General features: G+C 35.4%; 1 protein-coding gene across 1 annotated transcript in view; it reads right to left on the bottom strand.

Moving 5' to 3' along the window:
* LOC150081798 (axotactin-like) overlaps positions 1–22,783 on the bottom strand; it is a 638,696-nt gene that overhangs the window by 39,344 nt on the left and 576,569 nt on the right. The window contains exons 29-30 of the mRNA XM_090378896.1: positions 18,298–18,403; positions 11,739–11,888 (exon numbers count right to left, since the gene is read on the bottom strand). Of these exons, the coding sequence (XP_090235022.1) occupies positions 11,739–11,888; positions 18,298–18,403 (256 nt within the window). The remainder of the gene's footprint in view (positions 1–11,738; positions 11,889–18,297; positions 18,404–22,783) is intronic.

Here is a 22,783-nt window from a genome sequence, read left to right as displayed (position 1 = left end):
ACAGATGTTACAGGATGTTCTTTCTAACACCCTTTCCTCAACATCAGGCGTTATGCTTCTGGGCCTACCTGCTCGTACTCCATGTGCGAAGCACCCATGTTCTCTAAGGCGTTGATGTACCCTGATGAATGTGCGCTTTTTTTGGTGGTAGATGACTTTCATCAACTGGTGAAATACCACCACTTTGCTTATTGGAGGCTTGACGTGGTGAAACCCATGTTTAGTCTCTAGAGCAAAGTTTCCTGCATCCCCCTCTCCCCATACTTCTCCTTCAGCCCATGCACGGTACTAAGTACTATAGGTTTTGACACCTTTCGTGTTTGGGGTTTTCATAAAAAAAAAAAAAAAAAAAAAAGAGAGAAATGCTTCTTGGTAGAAACGTGCAGCCTCATGTGCACTGCCATTGGTAAAGCCAATGGCAGTGCACTTGTATGTATGTATTACCATACATACAAGTAATATTTCATGCATTACCATACATGCACTTCATGTATGGTAATACAAGAAGTGCATGTCCGCATACTCTTTGTTGCTGTAACCTCTTTCCATGTTGACTATCCTTTGATGAGTACTAGTATGCCTGCTATGCCTCAGAGCATTGAGAGAGGGAAAATGGAGAGAATGAGCATAACCTAACCTAAACAAACAAGTCAGTGGTGGATCCCAACTAGAAATGTGCAAATGTGCAATATGTATAAGGCAATGGTCAGGCCACACCTAGAGTACTGTATACAGGTCTGGAGGCCTCATTTCAAGAAGGATGTAGAGCTGCTGGAACGAGTACAGAGAAGGGCAACAAGATTAGTGAATGGAACAAAGGGGTGCTCTTACAAAGAAAGGCTTAAGTTTTGCAAATTAGTGTCTGGAGACTAGGCACCAGCGAGGTGATCTGATAGAGGTGTATAAAGCCTTGAATGGTTTGAGCATGCTCAATGCTGATGGGATTCTTCCTCTAGCTCAGAATAATCACCTGAGAGGGCATAAATTCAAATTGAGGAAAGACAGATGTAGGATAGACGTGCGGAAATTTGCCTTTAGCCAGTGGGTGGTTGGTTGCTGGAACAGACTTCCATCCCTTGTCATGGAGGTTGATAGCCTAAATAAGTTTAAGGCTCAGCTGGACAGGTATTTTGAACGAACAGAGGGGTGAAGTGGAAGTGGGGTTTTTTTTTTTGGCTGATGCTGCATAAGCTTGCTTTCTTGCATCAAATGCCTCTACTAATGCTAATGCTATCTCGAAAATGATTCATTCACTTAAGGACCCATGTTTACTAGGCTTTTTTTGCATATTGTAGTCTGTCCAGTTCACCTTTAAATTATTGACCATTTTTTCAATTAATTCACTTTTGAAACACCCTATATAATGAGTATATTAGTGGAAATTGTAACAAGGATATCATTTGTTATTAAATTAATTTTAACAATGAACAATATAGTGCAGATATCTACCCTTAGGATACTCCTTTCGGTATGAAAGGGTGGAGACAGAAAATTCAATAACAGACATAGAGGTGCAAAGTGCTAAAAAGTTAAGAAATTTTGGTATATGGCACTATAAACATAGAGGGTAAATATCGTATAAAATGCCATATTACCAAGATATCAAAGCTGACAACAGTAAGTGCTCTTTCCTAATGAAAGATCCTAATGCAAGATGAAAGATGCATCCCATTTGTAATTATTAATTCTGAATTAATTATTAATTCTGAAGTTGATCTGCCAGGATGAAATCCATATTGTGAAAGATTTAGTATGTTATGATTGCTCAGAGCTTACATCAGTCTGATACTGATAATTTTTCCGAGATCTTGCTCAAGCAAATTTTGAGGACTACAGGACAATAATATTATGGATTTCTAGGGTCTTTACCAGACTTTGGTATTGCCGACAAAAGTGTGTCACTTGTTTCTGGTTAAGAATTTTTAGTATGTAAATGGTTGTATAAAACTTCCTAGTGGATTAATTTCTTAGTGTGTATTAAATTCATTCATCAAATTTTTCCACCATGATATAATAAATTCCATCAGAGCCAGCATCTCTATGCTTTGTATTATTAAGTGCTAGCTGCAGTACAAAGAAGGTGAAAGGTAGACGAGAGTTGCTGCATGATGTTATAATTAAAAATACATTCTTCTGCATGAAGTTTGAAAGGCTAATGGATATGAAACTGCAGAGGAAGATTTTTTGAAAGATTCCCCTAGGTATTCTCCAAGGTTGGTTGGTTTGTTTGTTTGGGGAATTTTTAGGGGTGCATCAGCATCTGTGGCCATAATGTGCCATTCTCCAAGGTATTTGTAAGATCTTAGAGGTCAGTAACATCCTTTTCTTGCATTTTAAACATAGACAGATGTGTGGGGTTCTGGACAGATATTCTCCTGAGTTTTCTTCCAACTGGTTTTCAATTTGGTGTTTATCATAATTGTAGATGCAAAACATATCTGTGATTCTGTTTTATATTGTTTCTAGATTCATTTGGCTTGACCACTGACTTTTTTTGAACTGCACAAGATTTGCTATCGTGGGCATCTTCAGAATATTTTTCGGGCCTCGTTTTACTTCTGTTCTGCTTAATTATAATCCCTTTTCCACCTTGGTGGAAAGGGGATTATAATTTGCATTGGGATGATGTGTCTGGCATTTGTTTCTGGAATTACAATGTCAACTACCTGTGTTATCTGTACTCTCCTGTGGAATATATATAATTAAGAAAGCTGGTTTTGTGAGTAAATTAGAATTGTTTTTTGTTGTTTTATGGAGGAAACTGTCCATATCTTTAAAGCAAATAAGAACGCATAAACTTATGCCACCTTGGTGTCCTCATACAAGTCCCTGAGAATTATTAGAATTAGAAGAATTAGGATTAGCTTCTTTAGCTCATAATTAGCTTCTTTAGTCCTGGAAGGGTTATTTTCTGTTCTTGTATGATCACCAGTTAGCCTTAACACCCAAGGGCAACCAAGGACAAAACTCTTTGTCAATGATTCATTTTACAGGCATGCTTGTCATCAGCAAATCATGAGTGGTGAAATACAGACATTGACCTGTATTCGCTGAAGGAAGAAGAAATGTTCTAAGATAATTTTTATCTTCGGGACCATTGTGGAAAGGCATGTACACTAGAAGGAGTATGAAAGATGTGAAACCTGACAGTTAAGTAGTGGACAATTAATTACAATTAATTAAAATATGTTTGACATAAGTTAAAGTGAGGAGCCTCACTCACCCATGAGTAAATGAAGGTGAGTGAGATATGTATGACCAATATGCAGTCTTGCTAATATCACTTCTTGTTGATTTCTCCATGAGTTTGATAATCACATTTGCAGGTGATTCTTGATCTGGTAGAATTTATTATTGATTTATTTTTTCCACATCTGGGTCCAATCAACATTAGCTTTTTGGATGATGACTTTAAAATTCACACAAAAAACTAGAACAAAGGGACAAATCAATGGTTGTTTAGAGCAAGTCTATTTTCTCATTTTCCAAAATACCACAGCGTCCTTGTATCTAGCAGAGTGTTTTCTTATTGTATTCTTGACAATGATGAAGGCAAAATCACATTCACTTCAATATCAGATGAGAGGAGGAAAGATTACACTGGTCAGCAAACTTTTTTTTTTTTTTTTGTTTTCATAAAAGACATAAACAAACTTTTCTAAACCAGTTTTTCATGCTGATTTCAAATATGTTCTCGGATTTTAGCTAAAATTTTGTAGTTTATGTAATATGACTGTTGACAATGTCAGTATACAAGTTAATTAACTAGGTGGTGGTTGGTAGTGGCAGGGCACCTGATAGATGACACTCAAAAATCATGCTCCCATTTTAAATGTTAATCAATTATTAAAAATCTGAAATTTTTTCTACCTTCCTAAATGGTGCCTCCGTAACCAGGTGGGCAGGAGCAGCAGTGCGCAGCACACACTTCTTGATTAGACCGGGGTTCGAGCCCATGACCACCAAATACGGAGGATGTGGAAAGGTCAGGGAATGACCACGGCATATCCCCGGAGCAATATGGCCTTAGTTGCTAATGCTCCTAAAAACCAAATAACAAACAAACGTTCCTAAACATAGTCAAAAATTAATTGAAATAGTTTTTGAAGTGATTTTTTATGGTTTTCATACAGAAATTGTGCATGATAACCAATCAGGTGACCCACTACTGTTTAGTTTTTCGCTTGAAGTGGTGTGATACCATATACATACAGGCAAGGAGCAATGCCGTACTGTTTATAGTTTTGGATTACTTGTTTCTTCTACTACTAGTTCAATAAACATCTGCAGTCTTATGCCACCTTGCTTGTGAAAGATTTAATTATGTCTTTACCATGTGAAAGATTTGTTTTTGCACAGTAAAGACTTGAAAATGAAACCCTATAATGAATGCTACTCTGCAGGAAGCAAGATATGTAGTTTCAAATTTCATATGATGTGAAGCACACCAAATATAAATAAATTTTGAAATAGCTAATAATATCATAACCAGTGGTTTTTTTTTTTGTAAAAAAATAGGTGCCGGTACTCATTCTTTGCTATCGGGAAAAATTGAAAATTAAAAGGATATGAAAAGTACTCTAATTCCAGCCCCCCCCCCCCATATTTTTACTCTAGTAGTAATTTTTTTTTTTTTTTTAGAATAAGAACAAGAAATTAAGTATATTAACACAGTTTACTAAGCATAAATTTATTATTCAAGTATATAAAAAAATAAGTAAAATGTGAGTAAAATAAGTAAAAATAATTTCATAATACAGTTTTTATAGAGTATTTCAAATTTTTATTAAGTTCTCATCCGACACCCTATGCTGACTTCTCTTCCTACTTTTTTGTATCGGTTGCTGAATGACGTTTCCGAAGCAGTCATGAATCTATATATTTCGTTGGATCGCAGCAGATCAGCGGACGGTCCACAGTTTTAAGGCACAGTAGTGAAGAAACTGTTTTTGTCATCAACGAAGCGCTGGTTGGCGATCAGATTTATTTCTAAAAATCCTCGCTCACATTCACTCGGTGAAATTGGTATTGTACTCAGAGCATTCATCAAATGCTTCAATTCTTTGGAAACCTTCTTATCAATTAGGTGTCCCCGAAATTGATGAATTGCATTTAACTCTAATTGACAATTTTCTAACTTCATTTTCACCAAATGCCAACAATTCATGTTTAGTTCGTTCTTAAACTTTTTCTTTTCTTTCTTTTTTTTTTTTTGAAACTGTCCAAAATATTGGTATCATTTGGATATTCAGGTAAAGTAAAGTGTAAACAGAGATAGGAAAAATTTTTGGAAAAATGTGGATAACGCACTTCCACGAAATAACAGATGATTATTTATGGGGTAAAAGAATCACTTTTCTAATTCTCGAATGGGGCGCTTACAGTTGATTCACAGAGGTGTCCAACCTACAACCAGCAAGGAAAGTGAACTAAAACAGCATTTTAAATTTTATTATCAAAAAATTTTTCTCATTAAATGTTTTGTTCAGTAAATGTAATTATGTATTGTACTTAATAAAATTTTTGAATATTTTCAATTTTACTTTTACATGCAATAAGATATTGAAAATGTAACACACTAAAGAAACTGAATTTTTTTGAATATGGCTCCGGTACTGGAAAAGGTTGGACACCACTACAGCAGAAGGTGGGCCAGAACCCATTGGGAATACACCTTTATCTGCTCACTGCAGACCAGCGCGACTTCTCCGTATGTGGGACAGGTGGTCGGATAGGTTTTACCAGGTACAGCTAAGTTATACAATACTAATCACTTTAGCTCTCTTAATTCGCGCAGCAGCACTAATTGCCTGAAGGCCAGAAATGCGAACAGGCCGTACCAAGTTAATTCTCTCCTAATCCATTCGCTATATAAAAATTTTCTTCCCTCAACTGAAACTATTTTAAATGTAACTTCCAAGGGGAATTCAAAATAATTAAACAGAGGTCTGACTGAGTAATTTAGAATTATAAAAATGGTTATGCAGTTTTATATAAAAAATATCTTAACAATAGACAGTAAAAAATGCAAATTTAGTTAAATCATTTTAAGCTTATTTGAATAGTAGGTAAACATGTGAAAAAATTTACGGAATATTATAAATTTCAAAGTGCATTGCATCCAAATGTTACATGTCACTGTGAATAAAGGTGCCGGTTCGCCGTACTGTTGCGTACCATCACAAAAAAAGCACTGATCATAACTAATAATCATGTATGTGTAATGTGATTTTTTTATTTTTCATAATATTTATATAAATAACAAGCAGATAATTCAAATATGTGAATGCACATATTTGAATGGCTGTTAAATGTGCAAAATGTGCATTTTGTACACTTTACAGCCCTTTAAACTGGAAAATGGAAGAGAATAACACATTGATGTGTTATTCTTCACAACCAATTTTTTTTTTGGAAGAATTAATATATTTTTTATATATATAAATTATATATATTTTATACACACACTGTATATAAAAATATATTTTTAATATTTTTTATTATATATGTATTTTTTAAAGTAAAAGGTGTACAACACATACACACAGCATGTTTTAAAATTTTTATTAAAAATAATAAAAATTTTATTATTACATATGATAAGTACTGCAATCCATTAAGAAAAGATAAAATATTGGAATTGCTTAAGCAGAATTCAAAACAGCCCAAAATATTTTCCAGAAATTAAAACGAAGATTAGGCATCTTTCAAGTGGCATGCCACAATTTTTAATATATGATTTCACTAGGTTAATATGATTTTAATATTATTTCACTGGGTTAATATGATTTCACTAGAAAACACATGACTGATTACAATTACATTTTTATTTGCTTTTAGAGTTTCAAACCAATACACTTTATACACATAGTTAAAATAATAGTGCACTATTATTTGGTGATGGTTTCCTTTGGTATATTTCCTGTCTGGAATGTCATGGTATAATATCCATAAGTAATCTGCCAATGCATGATCATGTCAGAAAACTTGGTAGCAATTTTCCAATGACCGAATGGAAAGCTACTACCTGATTCCATCAAGACACATTCAGTCAATTTTCCACTGATTGAATGTGTCCTAATGGAATCATTTTTCCTGCTCATATGTGCCAAGGTTTTCAGGAAAAAAAAAAAGGCTAAATGCACAATGCAAGAAATGAATTTTCAGCAACATATGGCATCTCATTTCTTTATATGTATAGAATTTATGTTAATAAAGTTTGAGTCATACAGTTGGTGTATTCCATTGCAGTTATTATGAGCCAGAACTTTCCCAACCCCAGAGGTCTATTTGAAAAACTGTCTGCTTATTCTTATAATATTCAACTCAGCCAGTCACTAACACCAACTATGAAAGAATAGTATTTTCAGTTTGACAAGGAATTCAACACACTCTTAGAGTGAGAACCTGACATTATAAATGGATTTTTGGGTTTTTGATGAAGCACACTTTTGTTTACACACAGGTATGAAAATAAGCAAAAGGCAAGATTATTTTAGGGCTCTGGAGAATCTACACATATTATTGACAATATTCATTACATATACTGTCACTGTGTGGTGTGTACTCTCTCTCTTCATTTTAGCTGTTATGTTATGTTATTTGGTTTTTAGGAGCATCAGCAATTAAGGCCATATTGCTCCGGGGGATATGCGGTGGTCATTCCCTGACTTTTCCGCATCCTCCGTATTTGGTGGTCACGGGCTCGGACCCTGGTCTAATCAAGAAGCATGTGCTATGCACTGCTGCTCCTGCCCACCTGGCTATGGAGGCGACTGCATTTTAACATTTTTTGGCCAGTGTTTGTTGATGGAAACGTCACAGCTATCTAGTAAGTTTCATTAGTGAACATTTTGTGCCTTTTTTATGGCTATGGCATTGATACAGCTTCCAAGTGATTTCAACAGGTTGGTATGAGCAAAAGTAGTAGGAGTTGTCCTAGAGATTTAAACCACAACCTTGAGGTGTATGGCAATGGACTGGTATGGCTTCCAATGTCACATCATTTAAACCCCCATATGATTTTTATCTCTGGAGTTATCTCAAGGGCAGAGTTTCAGAAGAATCCACAAACCATTTCTGTGCTGAATAAAGTTACTGAAGATTAAATTTTTTTCTAGGTCTGAATAAATGATTCAGCATGTTCTTTGCAACTTTACACTCCAACATTACTAATAATTGTGGAGGATATATTAAACATGATGTCCTCACTGGCATGAATTTCCTTGCACTGCTAAATACAGTTAATTTCTGTTTCTAAGCAATAGTTTATGTTCTTCAGATCAATAAAATTGTATGATAAATAAAATAAAAAAAATCACCCTGTATGTCCTAAATTAATGTTTTACTTGTGAAATTGAAATAAAAAATGGTTTCTAATGGTTACTGCAATTTATTGATGATTTCAAACAGGGCAGTGCAAAGGTACTTGGGGGCCCGGATGCAAAAGGGGTTAAGCGGCCTCATTTATGCTGAGACTGTGATGACTCCTTCGATTGGGGCCCCCTAAATCGGGGGTCCTGGTGTGGCACATCCAATGCATCCCCTATTTGCATGGGTCTGATTTCAAATTGAATTTTGTTGATTCAACAATTTGAGCTGTATTTAAATTTTTTCCAGAAGCAAACCAACAAATAACATTCTTGTCTGATTGCTAAGTTAGTGTATTCATATTTATTTATATTATATGTACTGGATGCATTTTTATTGTGTAAAAAATTTTCAAAATCATATATAGATGTTAGGTATAATATTTAAAAATATATCTGCTTTAAAAACTTTAAATTTCTATTTCTGTTATTTTAATTATAACTAATATTTAGAAATATGTATATTTTTATTTTGGAAATAAACAAGGAGTTACCTTTTATTCAGTGCGTAGGATTTTTTCTTTCCCAAATCTCCTTATGCAAATAAATTATGAAATGATACTTAAAACAAATTTACATAATTTAAAACTCATAATGTATTCCTCACTATTGATACATGGACAGTCCAACACCCCAGGATCACAGTGGAGAACCCCCACCCTGACCCCAGAAATATTAAATCCCCCATGCAAGGAAGACATTTTGTCATAAATGCAAAATTACAATACAAATAAAATGCTATTAAAATAAGATGAAAGTACCATAAAACCATGCAATTAGAAATTACTCACTGGAATATCAATAAATTACTATTAAAATACTATAAGACAAAATAACTAAAAGATTCCATCCTTTTAGGACACCGTATTAGGCCTATAGTATCATACAAAAATTCTGCTTTGTCGACATATTTATACTGGATTATAAAACCATTTCGGGAGGTATTAAAAAATAGCATAAAGAATTACGACACCTTATATACAAATTTAAAAGACTAAAATTGGGGGAGGTGCTAAATTATTTTCCCTTGACGTAGTTTCTTTATACACTAATGCTAATGTAATATATGCGCTGGATGTTATTTGGGATTTATTAAATAATAACACTATTATTATTATTAACTAATAGTATTAACTGTACGAAGTTGCCTAAAAAAGAGATATTTGAGCTAATTAAGTTACTGATCGAGGCTAATTATATTTTATTTGAAAGTAAGATTTACAGAGAGATTTTCAGTTTACCTGTGGGTTTAAACTTGAGCAGCCTAATATCGGAGCTGTATATAGATAGATTGGAAAATATATATCTATTACAGTTTTTACCTAAATTCACATTTTATGGTAGATACCTCGACGACATCCTTATTATAACGGATAATGACACTATTAATGAAGTTTTACAAACTTTTAATAATATGCACATTAGGTTAAAATTTACTCTGGAAACAGAACAAGAAGAAACAAAGTCTATAAATTTTCTAAACTTTACACTTAAGAAGGAATTCAAATTGAGGAAGGACGGATGTCGGATAGATGTGCGGAAATTTGCCTTTGGCCAGTGGGTGGTTGGGTGGTTGGTTGGTGGAACCGACTTCCATCACTTGTTGTTGAAGTTGATAGCCTAAACAAATTTAAGGCTCAACTGGACAGGTATTTCGAGCGAACGGAGGGGTGAAATGGGAGTGGTGTGTTTTTTTTTTTTTTTTTGGCTGATGCTGAATAAGCTTGCTTTCTTGCATCATATGCCTCTACTAATGCTAATGCTAAAGGAGGGCAGAAATATTAATTTCAGTATTTATCGTAAGCCCACGAATACGGGAATGTTCTTACACTATAGTAGCTATCACCCATACTCATATAAAAGGTCAATCGTTCTAAACCAGTTCTTAAATGCGTTTAAATATTCTTCCACACAACGTGCCCTACAGATAGAAATAGATGAACTGACGAATAGGTTCTTAAATAGAGGATACCTGATTAGTAAAAAATATTTTATTTCAATGCTGTATGTTGAACACTGGTACAGACAAATTATCATTTGTCTGCACCAGTGTTTTGCTACTATTTGCATTTCAGGTACTGAAATGCTACTATTTGCATTTCAGGTACTGAAATGCAAATAGTAGCAAAACCGGTCCATAAATTATATACCACACTTAAAAATCACACGGTATTATCAACTTCCCGACTAACACATGACCTTGTCTACCACATTTCTTGTAAGGATTGTGATTCGTCTTACATTGGATCCACCAGATGTATTTTAAATTCGAGGGTTAGGCAAGAGAAGCATCAGTTCGTGCATCACATGCAAACGCATCAGAACTAGCCTTCCATGCAATAAATGAAAACCATACATTCCTGTTTAATGAAGGCAAAATTTTAAGTATTCAACATAATTATACAAAGTTATTGATTGCCGAGACTTTAGAAATGAAAATACAAAAACTCTCTATCAACGTTCGTCGACCATTTCTCGTATTTGATTCGTGGACTTTTGAACGTGTGCATACCAAAGACTAATCTCCTATTTATAAGATTCCCAACATACCCCTGTTTCGTTAGTTTCATTCTACCCTGTGAACATAACAATAGTCGAAAAGTCTTGGTCCGCTTTTTAAGGGTGGAATCTTTTAGTTATTTTGTCTCATAGTATTTTAATAGTAATTTATTGATATTCCAGTGAGGAATTTTTAATTGCATGGTTTTATGGTACTTTCATCTTATTTTAATAGCATTTTATTCGTATTGTAATTTTGTTTATGACAAAATGTCTTCCTTCACTAAAGGTTGCATGGGGGGGGGTTTAATATTTCTGGGGTCGGGGTGGGGTTCTCCGCTGTGATCCTGGGGTGTTGGACTGTCCACGTGTCAATAGTGAGGAATACATTGAGTTTTAAACTATTTTAAATTATGTAAATTTTTTTTAAGTATCATTTCGTAATTTATTCATATAAGGAGATTTGGGAAAGAAGAAATCCTACACACTGAATAAAAGGTAACTCCTTGTTTATTTCCAAAATATTAATAGAACGCAGGAAATATTGAGCATATGTAAGCTCTCATTTATCTAGTATATTTTTAATATAAAGACTAAAAATGCTGCCAATCATGTAATTTTATTCATTTATTATTCATCTTGTAATTATCATATTATTTTAGTGTGTGATTTAATTTATTTCACACTGTTATATATCACTGGTTATTCAACTTGTTTATGTGTAAATAAATAATCAATAAAAAATGGAATGATTAAGAGAGTTTCAAATTATAAACAGTAATTTTCACATGCAAGCTGAAATAAGATGGGGTGTAGCATGAAAAGTTCACACGCCTCTGATTTAAACAATAATAAAATAAATATACAAACCTTTCACATTTGTAGCTTTCAGTTTCTTTTTTTCATGCAACAAACTGACTTCTTCACTGAATTTTCCTCGTTTGGACCGTATTTTCCATGCATAAATAAGCACACCGAGAACCACTGATGTTAAGAATATAGCCATTAAAATAGCCACATCTGTAAACAAGAATAAAATCAAAATAATTAAACTATTTTAGCAATTTAATAAACTTATATAATATATAGTGCAACCTTGATATATCTTGCCTAGTTATACTATGGTTACAGATATAATGCAAGTGTGATCATATCCCCCAAGAGGGACAAAAAAAAATGCAGTTCATAGCAAAATAAATTTCACAAACTGACAGTAGCAGAAGAAAATTCTACACTTCACAGAGGAGAACCAGTTACAAAGTGTAGACCAGTTTACTGTTGTATTTTCCTGTGGATAATAATTAGATTATATGTTTTAAAAACAACAATAGTTATCCAACTGAAATTGCTGTAGAAGTTCAATTTCTTCCCCATCTTGCCTTAGAGAGAAGCAACAGAGATGCAAATCTTGCTTTAGGGAGTTAGAGAGAGGTGCAACGAACAATACAAAGAAACATTAATTGCATATAGGACACTTGCAAAACTAAACATTTTCACCTGAGAGGGGAGCTGGCTACCATATTTGTCATTGTGATATATTCAGTTATAAATTGCTGTAAACAACAGCATGTGACATTCTTTTCAAGGATGAAACTACACATTCAGAATATTATTATTAATAGCCATATAGTGCAAGGAAGCCTGAGGCTTATGCTGCACCAGCCAAAAAAAAAAAAAAAAATTTCTGAATTACCCTGAGAGAGAGAGAGAGAATAAAAGTCAGAAGTAGAAGGGAAGGGAATCACCAAGAAAGAGAAGAATGATGATATCCAGCTCAGGACCCTGGGTCTGCCAAGCCCATACTCACTAGATGAGAGCCCTTGGGATTAAATAGCAAAAGCTGCTAAAGCCATAGTGCAAAGTGTGCATGAATTGATAAACAGTTTGTACACTTTTATAAGAGGCTGATACTAATTGCAGTTTCTTTATAATTATACTGCTGTAGTTTAAAATTCACTTGTTACTTATAACCCAAAGTAATACATTCTTGAGGGAAAAGGGGAAGTCCCATAGTTTGATCTAGAATGTACTCCAGCTATATTACACTGTTTTATATGAAAAATTATACCTGTTAGAAGTTGGGTTTTTTTTTTTTTTCTTTGTATCTTGGCCTATAACTACTCAGCTACAGTGTCCATTAGATTATGTGGCTGAGTTGTTCCTCATTTCCTATTTATGTGGTATACTGTAAAGTGGATTCCCTGTATACATAACTTATTTGAAAGATTATTACAATATTTAATAACCACTCATATACCACATGAAATTAATAAAATAGTTTATTATGCTAATTGCCTAAACCACTATACATTTAAGGTGACGTTTCAGGCATCTTACTGATACCCATCATCAAGACAATGCTGTTAGGGGTAGAAAAATAGAAAGGGTTACAAATACATAAAGATTAATTTCTTACGTGCTGACAGACTCCTACTTGCTGATGCTGCCAGCAGTTAAGTTATAAGTGAAGGATTAAGTCCATTAGCCAATAGAATGGTGCCAAGTTTTCTATCCTGGATCCAGTGGAAGCCTGGGGATGATATTTGCTGTTATACTTTGATCATCAGTGATTGGTGTGCAGGCTGGTTCTGGGGTCTGAAGGGGTTGTATGTGGGCTGCTCTTCTAGATATCTGGACTACTTGCTTTTCCTGGTTTTCCATTTGTTCTTCTATTTTCTTGTTTGAAAGGTGGAAATATTGTGGGCTGAATTCAACTCCCGGGTTTCTGTTAATTGCTGAGGCTGCGAACATTTTTATGAAGAAAGCTTCTAAAATTTCCTTCTATTGTATTGGTTATCTGTAGAGAGGGTTAATGTTGTTGAAATCCCATGTGCTACCACAATGCAATGCATGTAGGGCTGTGTCAGACTTTAGGACTCTTCCACATTGTACATCTTTTTTATGTTCTTTGATTCTGCAGTTTAGTCTTCTATATGATTCTCCTATGTATGTACTACCACACCTAGAGTCTATTTTATAGATAGGACCTCTAGGGTTAGCATTAGATCAGAGAGCCATTAGATCATTCCTTTTCCCCATTCTTGCTACGGTTTGTATGTCTAACTAGAAAGGTTGTTCTGCTGCATTTATATCCACAACTGTGGTCATGTGACTTGAAATATTGTGGGACAAACCATTTGTGTGCACAGCAGGGGTGTACCTAATAAAGTGGCAGCACAGTGTATGTGGTGATTTAAAGGTGATTGCCATTTCATTAGGATTACAAAAGGGTTACACTAAGTATTGTTACCGCTCCACATTAAACTGGGGCTCAGAAAAATTTCGTGAAGGCTTTGGAAATGAATGGTCCTGCATTCACATATTTGCAAGAGAAATTCCCAAGACTTAGTACAAGAAGATTAAGGTTTTCATTGGTTCACAAATAAGGCAAATTTTCAAAGATGAACAGTTCGTATGTGCCCTTAGTGATAGCGAGAAATAAGTTTGGAAAGCCTTTCAAGATGTTTTAACTGGTTTTCTAGGAAATGTTAAAGCCGGCAACTAGTGGAAGATCTCATTACTTCTTATGAAAAACTGGGGTGCAACATGTCATTGAAGATGCATTTCTTGCACTCACACCTGGAGTTCTTCCTACCAAACTGTGGTGCCATCAGCAACAAACATGGTGAGTGCTTCCATCAAGACATTGCAGTGATGGAACAAAGATACAAAAGCAAATGGAGTGCCATGACGTTAGCCGATTATTGTTGAATGGCAGAAAGGGATGCTCTGAAAGCTGAATACAAGCAAAAGGCGAAAAGGTCCTGTGTTTGATACAGGTATGTTTGTAGCTACTGTGGTGTCGTCAGTATATAAATAAAAAATACTTGTATAAATATTAAAAAAAGTACTTTTTTTGAAAACAAGAGCCAATCTGCCATTTTAAGCACTATACTCCATGTTTAGCACTCCAAAATCTATGAAGGAAACTTACTGTTATGCCCATAACAAGATATGACTCGAAATGTTTGGTTCAGTGTAATGTACATACAGTATGTACATTCATACTCTTTTGGTCTCTCTCTCAAGATGTAAATGAGGACAGATTTCTCAAAGTTTAATTTTGTGTAAACTGCATAAATACAAAGTTTGGACAAATGCATGTTGGCTAAATACACATTGACAAATGCAACATATTTGGGAAGAAGCAATCTCAGAATAACAAACCATTTGGGTAGCACCAAACAAGGTAGTTAATAAATGAATAAGGTCTAGAAGTATTTATATAGCCCAATATGAAGTTCTCTGAGTAGTGCAGATTTGCCTTCAGTCACAGAGTGGTTCACTGGATAAATAATTGATTGTTGGAATAGCCTTATGTTGAAGTGAAGAAAAATTGCAAAAATTATTAGAAGGAATGGGGCATATGAAGTGGGTACTGGTCCTTATTTGTTAGGCTTTGGAATTTGATATGCCATAAATTTTGACCTCTCGTAGAACATACATTTGATCACTGATTCAAGGGTCTATACTCATAATAGCCAACTGTTAGTAAGTAAAATTCATTAAAATATGTTTAATATAGGGCTTCCTTTCCTTTCTTTCAGAGCAGCACACCTGAATGTTTCTTTCAAACTAATAATAATTAATTAATGCATACACGCATACAGGGTCCAGCCTATTTTAAAAGCGGCGGCATTTCATAGTTGTTGTAATGGGGATGCTGTTGTTTGTCCTAGAGTAGAGTACAATAAAGCATTCAGTAAAAATGCAGGAGTAGTCATATAAATATTGTGCATTTGTTGTCAAATCATTTTTAAATCAGACGACTCTGTTAATAAAATATATACACTCATATAAATCAGAGTACTCAATGTGAATTGAGATGCCACTTCAACATTAGAAGAAATGATAGTGTTCGAAGTCCAAAGACCATAACACATTGGATTTTCAACTTTAGAACAACAGCATCTGTAAGAGGTGTAAACTCCAAGCCAGATGCATAAAGCATGCAGGCCAGAAAACATTGAAAGTATCAGAGCAACTTTACAATGCTGTCCTTGAATATTTGTTAGTTGTTAATCAAGAGAATTGAACATATTGGAATGAAGTGTATGCTGTTATATTGCATATCAATTTAAAGTTCTATCCACATAAAATGCAAATATGGTTCAATAATTACTTTTTTTATGATTTGGATACACATCTGAATTTCTACAATCTATTTCTACAGAAGATGAATGATGATCCAGATTTAATTCAATTGTTTAATCATGAGCAATGCAGCCCACTTTTATTTGAGAGGGTATGTAAATAAACAACATTTTTTTAGATATTGGGCAGCTGAAAATCCATATTGCCTTCATGAACAACTACTTTACAGCCAAAAGTTAGCAAAAAGAGCTGGTGGCATTCAACTGTCAGCTCCAAAAAGCAGTTAAAAAAAAGCCAAATAGCAACCATATACATTGGCTAAGTTGCTAGACAACCTTGACCTCACCTTCTTCATGTTGTTCTAGTCTCTTGGAATCAATTCTAGAGGCTACTGATAACATTTTGATACTCCATACACTTCTGTCATTTGATCAGGTAATTTTATAAATTTATAAAATTTTATAAATTTTATAAATTTATAATTTCTGTATTTGATCAGGTAATTTTATAAATTGGCTATTTGTCAACTGATTTTGAAGAATGAGACACAGTAATAAAAATGGCATGTCTTATTATATCTCTAATAGTATGGAGACACTTTTTCATATCTCTGACATATTTCTTCATATGACGACCCCCCCCCCTTGGGGACTGCACTGTGCGCATAGTCACATGTGAGATTGGCCTGATGTACAAGAGTGGTCTAGCACACATGCTTGAGATACTGTGGTGAAGTGCAACAGTTCTAGCACACATGCTTGAGTACTGTGGTGAAGTGCAACAGTTCTAGCACACATGCTTGAGATACTGTGGTGAAGTGCAACAGTTCTAGCACACATGCTTGAGATACTGTGGTGAAGTGCAGCAGTTCTAGCACACATGCTTGAGATACTGTGGTGAAGTGCAACAGTTCTAGCACACATGCTTGAGTGGCCTGTGGTCAAGCACATGTTAACCATATTCAGAAGTAAAGCCTGTATAACTACTAGGTATGGTAACAATTGTATTCAGTGTTAAAATGATTAATTTTAAACCACTCTGAGCTAGATCATGCTGGAGTATAAACAAAACATTTATTGCTGCAGAGCTAATTTGCATGTTGTTCACTGAATATTGGTCATTAAAAAGTTGCCATTAACAATGGTTATACTGTGGTTATTAAAAGTGGTTACACTGTGTTAAAGAATCTTCATATATAATGTACATACAGTATGTACATTTATACTCCTTTGTCTCTCTCTCTCTCAAGATATAGATGAGGACAGAATTCCAAAAATATGGTAATCAAAATTTAATGTTGCATAAACTACATAAATACAAAGTTTAAGCAAATGCATGTTGGCTAAATGCACTTGGATAAAAGCAACACATATGGGAAGCAGCAATCTGAGAATAACATACCATTTGGGTAGCACAAAGCAAGGTAGTTGAAAACTGAATAAGATCTGGAGTAATTATATAGTCCAACATGAAGTTCTCTGAATAAACTAAACAACTGATTACTGGAATAGCTTTATTCTGAAGTTTGAATTACTTATTTGAATTTTTATTCCAATGTAAAAACTAGAATAAAATACGGAATAAAACAATGAGTACATGTGACCAATAAATTCCAATTTGACACATGAGAAAAAATGCAAACAAATAAAATCTCTTACTGCAAAATATTTTCGACTATACTTTCATACTTATAAAAGAAATTCTATATTTTAAGGAAATCAAAAAATAAAAATTCACATATACCAAATGCCAAAATGCTGACTTGTGTTTGGTCCTTGTAAATTAGAGGATGTCAAACTTATAAGGACTGGCAGGCCATGTACAGCCTACAGGTATTCCTTGGAGACTTGTAGACTGTAACAGCATCCCTCTGGGGATGCAATGTGTGCACACAGCACTTTAGTATTACTAAAATAAGTTAAAAAAATATTTTAACATATTGCCCATTCTGGAAAAATAAATGGCTATTTGTTTTGACAATGAAAACTCTTGACAGTCTCTTGACAATGAAAACCACAATGCTAAGCATGCTTCCTTTATATGGCACTGGTCACTCATATTATGAAGATTTTGCTACAAATTGGCTCAGAAGGTCTTATTACAGATTTATATATAATTTATGAATTTTTATATGTATTCTCTTTGAGTATCACCACAGGCAATATTGTCATACAGTTATGATACTAAAAACCTGTAAAAGTTGATAACATCTGGAGTGAACAACAAATATTTGAGGGCTACAAGCAGATTTGAAGCTGTCTATTTGGCAACGCCTAGCATAATGTATTTTAATAACTAAGCCTGATTAAAAAGAATGGGGAAAAATGGTACTGACGAGTGCTTTGTGATGAAACTGCTTCCAAGTCATTTGTCAGAGTTGCTCCTACATCCTTATATGGAAAACTCATTGGGGAATCAGGATTCCAATTGCTTCCCGTATCCTAACATGGATAATACAAAACATATTAAAGAAAGTTGAAATGAATATTATTTTTTAAATAGAGTATCATGTCTAGTGGAACAATAATAACTAATGTAATAAAAATTTTAGAAGAGCCCTCTGTATAAATTTGTAAACTAACTTTTTTATTGGATTACTTATTGGGCTAGAAAATTTCTAAAGTATTGCAGGAGTGGTCAATATACACATAACACAATTGCATAGAAACATGTAATATGAATATTACACGTTTATTAATAGGTATGATGTTTTTAAAAAAAGTGATTTTTTTTTTCTTTTGTATCAGTGTAGTGGTAACAATGTAAGAAAAATGAAAAGGATGAACAATGTAGGTGCTGAAAAGAAAAAGATAAAAAAAGACTTAAAGAAGCAAATTTGTAAAATTTCTCATTCACCAACACTAAAAGAAGTGAAATTATTTTGAAATTACAAAAGGATGAACTTGGAAAAAAAAAAAAAATGTTTAAATCTAGGAAACTAGATTTAAACATTTAAACAATCATACCATATAGGTGCAATTATTTGATAATTTATAAACATATCAACAGTAAAACAGCATTATGTATACACTGAAAGGACAGAATTCATGGGATACTTGGTTCCTGGGCAATGCAATGCTGTTACCCCTCTCACTAGTGGATGAACCCACTGCTTGGCAGATATATAGATACACTCATCACTGCATTCATGTAGATGGTAATTCAATGTCAGTATGGATAAACGTGAGTTAACTGACTTTGAAAGAGGGATGATAGTGGGTGCCTGATGCATGGGTCAGTCTATTACGGCGGTGGTACAGAAAATTGCACTAACCCCATTCGACAGTATCAAGAGTGTATCAGGAATATGTCATTTCCAGAATAACAACTCATTGTGGACAGCACTGTGAGTGGAGAAAGGTGGATGAACGTGGTCGACATCTGTCTCGCATTGTTTCAGCCAACCAGAGAGCGACAGTGGCACAAATCCCATAAACTTCAACGAAGGAGCCACCAACCCACCAGAGTCCCACTGGTAACACCACGGTTCAGGACTCTACGCCTCAACTGAGTGAAAGAACGTCGGCACTGGACCTTGGATGATTGGAGACAGGTTTCCTGGTCCATTGAGTCCCATTTCCAGTTATTTCGAGTGGATAGCAGGGTGTGTACCTGGCAGAAACTGCACGAAGCTATGCATCCGTTGTGTCAACAAGGAACTGTTCAGGCAGGTGGACGGTCAGTAATTGTCTGGGGCATGTTCAACTGGCACAAGTTGGGACCTCTGGTACAATTAGATGCATCTCTGAAAGGTCCAGGTTATGTGTCCATCCTTGCAGACCATCTGCATCCCTTCATGGTCATCGAGGGCAATGGACTCTTCCAGCAGGACAATGCACCTCACACAGAGCCATGGTGACTAGAACATGGTTCGAAGAGAATTCTGCAGATTTTACCACCGGATTCACTGGACATGAACTCTGTGGAGCATCTTTTGGATGCTGTGGAAAGGTCCATTCGAGCTTTGGATCCTCCACCAAGGAATGCGACAGAATTATGGACATCGGTGCAGCAAAAATGGATGGGAATACCTGTGGAATGCTTTCGTGAACTAGTGGACTCAATGCCTCGCAATGTGACTGCCCTTATCTGGGCAAAAGTTGGGCCTATCCATTACTAGGTAGGTATCCCATGATTTCTGTCCACTCAGTGTAATTCAAATTAATGTTACTTTGAAACAAACTAATAAACAATTATTTTAATTTGTGATATTACTGTAATAAATTATTAGAGGCACCTCCATAGCCAGGTGGGCAGGAGCAGCAGTGCATAGTACACACTTCCTGATTAGACCAGGGTTTGAGCCCATGACCACCAAATACAGAAGATGCGGACGGTCAGGGAATGACCACTGCATATCCCCAGCCTGGATAAAGGGTGAGGGTTGGCATCAGGAAGGTTGGCATCAGCCATAAAAATTTCATGCCAAAACAGTAAAAATGCTGACCTCATATAATAATGGGAAAAAGGCGGGGAAAAAGGCGAGGACAAAAAAAAAAAAAAAAAAAACCATAATAAATTATTTGCATTCAAAAACAGAATGCACACCTGGCTCAAGAACTGCAAAATTATCTGAGACTCAACCCACAGATTTCCATTCCCAGCTAACTGTAGGACTCTACACTAGGGCAATACACGGTGGAAGATGACTAAATGTGGATTCCACCAGCGACGTGGTGAAATCCACATTTAGTTTCCAGAGAAAAGATCTTGTTATCCCCATCTCTTCCATCATGTATCATGAGCAATCTTTTGAGGTAAAGATGAGCATCATGACAAGACCCACTATTCCTTACATTAATGTTTCAGACTGGCCATTAGATAGTCCACCAGACCAAACCTACTGGTAACTCTCCAGGAGGCATCCAGATCAGCTATTGTACAATCTTGCTACCTCTACTCTGACAGGTAGTGACAGGATGGTGCCCAAGTAGTGTGTATGCAGGAGGCATGGCTGAGGCCACATTATGTCAATGGTTAAGTATAATCTTGCTGTGTGCATGCAGTATCACAAATTTCATTAATTTATACAATCTGTCAACCCTCTTCTTTTACTTTACATACCTGTACAATTACCTGGGGGTAATTGTACAGGCAGATATGAAGTTTTCTGAGCAGTGCAGACGGTCTGCAAGAGTAGCTCATAGTGTCTTGTCAATGATATACAGGAATTTTTCTAGCAGGGATAAGGAGGTGATTATCCCCTTATATAAGGCAATGGTCAGGCCACACCTTGAGTACTGTATACAGGTCTGGAGGCCTCATTTTAAGAAGGACGTAGAGCTGTTGGAACGAGTACAGAGAAGGGCAACAAGATTAGTGAATGGAACAAAGGGTTGGTCTTACAAAGAAAGGCTTAAATTTTGCAAATTACAGTGTCTGGAGACTAGGCACCTGTGAGGTGATCTGATAGAGGTGTATAAAGCCTTGAATGGTTTGGGCATGCTCAATGCTGTTCCACCAACCAACCAACCAGCGGGTGGTTGGTTGGTGGAACAGACTTCCATCCCTTGTGGTGGAGGTTGATAGCCTAAATAAGTTTAAGGCTCAGCTGGACAGGTATTTTGAACGAACAGAGGGGTGAAGTGGAAGTGGTTTTTTTTTTTTTTTTTTTTTTTGGCTGATGCTGCATAAGCTTGCTTTCTTGCATCAAATGCCTCTACTAATGCTAATGCTAATGCTGATGGAATTCTTCCTCTTGCTCAGAATAGTCATTTGAGAGGGCATAAATTCAAATTGAGAAAAGACAGATGTAGGATAGGTGTGCGGAAGTTTGCCTTTAGCCAGCGGGTGGTTGGTTGGTGGAACAGACTTCCATCCTTTGTTGTGGAAATTGATAGCGTAAATAAATTTAAGGCTGAGCTGGACAGGTACTTGGAACGAATGGAGGGGTGAAATGGGGGCATGTTTCTTTTTTTTGGCTGGTGCTGCATAAGCTTGCTTTTTTGCATCATATGCCTCTACTAATGATAATGCTAATCAGATCTATTATCTGTCAAAATCTGACTGGATGTGTAAGGCTCAGAATGTATTGATGACTAAAGGTGTTAAAACATAAACATTGCACACCAATAAAATAAGGACACTCACATAAAATCTGTAAAACTGTCAGAATGGTTTGCAATATTCATACGTGGGAGTGTCATTTGTGCTCAGCAGGAAACAATATGTAAGATGACTATGTCTTGTATGGAGCTGACCAAGAACAACCTCCTCTTTTTAAACCTTGCACTGGCTGGACTGCCACTGCTTAATTACAGGCTTAATCTTGTTTTAATTTGTTTGAAGTCTGTTCATGCCAAGAATCTTGCCATTGCAAATAGTTTACCTGCAGTCTGTATAGGGGCCTGATAAGAAATAGATCCAGGAAAGTGGGTACTTTGGCAGTGATATCAGCTGATTCATTTCTCCTGATTCCAATACAGAACTGGATAAGATTAAACTTCACTGTTAATAAAGCCTGAAATACACTTGACAAATCAGTGCATATCATATATAACTTTTGTAAACTATCCCGTAATGGGATAGTTCTATCCCATTACGGGATAGTTCTATCGCACAAAACTCTGCTGTATATATGCTAGTTTTTTGTGAAATCCTGTTGGATACTATTTTGTGTGGGAGGACAGCAGCCAATCTCTCATGATTCTGACTTTGGGATATCTGACAGAGAGGAAGGAAATCAGAATATTTGGTTGATGTTCTGCAAAAAGTTGCTAGAAAACAGATGGTGTTGCAGCTTTTCCTCCAGGTCTTAAGAGAGAAGCCACTGGTTGAGAGCAATGCATGTCAAGGTGGAACAATTGCCTAGATGATTCGGT

The sequence above is a fragment of the Mastigoproctus giganteus genome, chromosome 8 (assembly GCF_048544385.1).
Source record: "Mastigoproctus giganteus isolate SK-2022 chromosome 8, ASM4854438v1, whole genome shotgun sequence".
In the NCBI taxonomy this organism is placed as follows: domain Eukaryota; kingdom Metazoa; phylum Arthropoda; class Arachnida; order Uropygi; family Thelyphonidae; genus Mastigoproctus; species Mastigoproctus giganteus.
The sequence above is the reverse complement of the archived record's forward strand: the minus strand, read 5'-3'. Positions and strand labels throughout refer to the sequence as shown.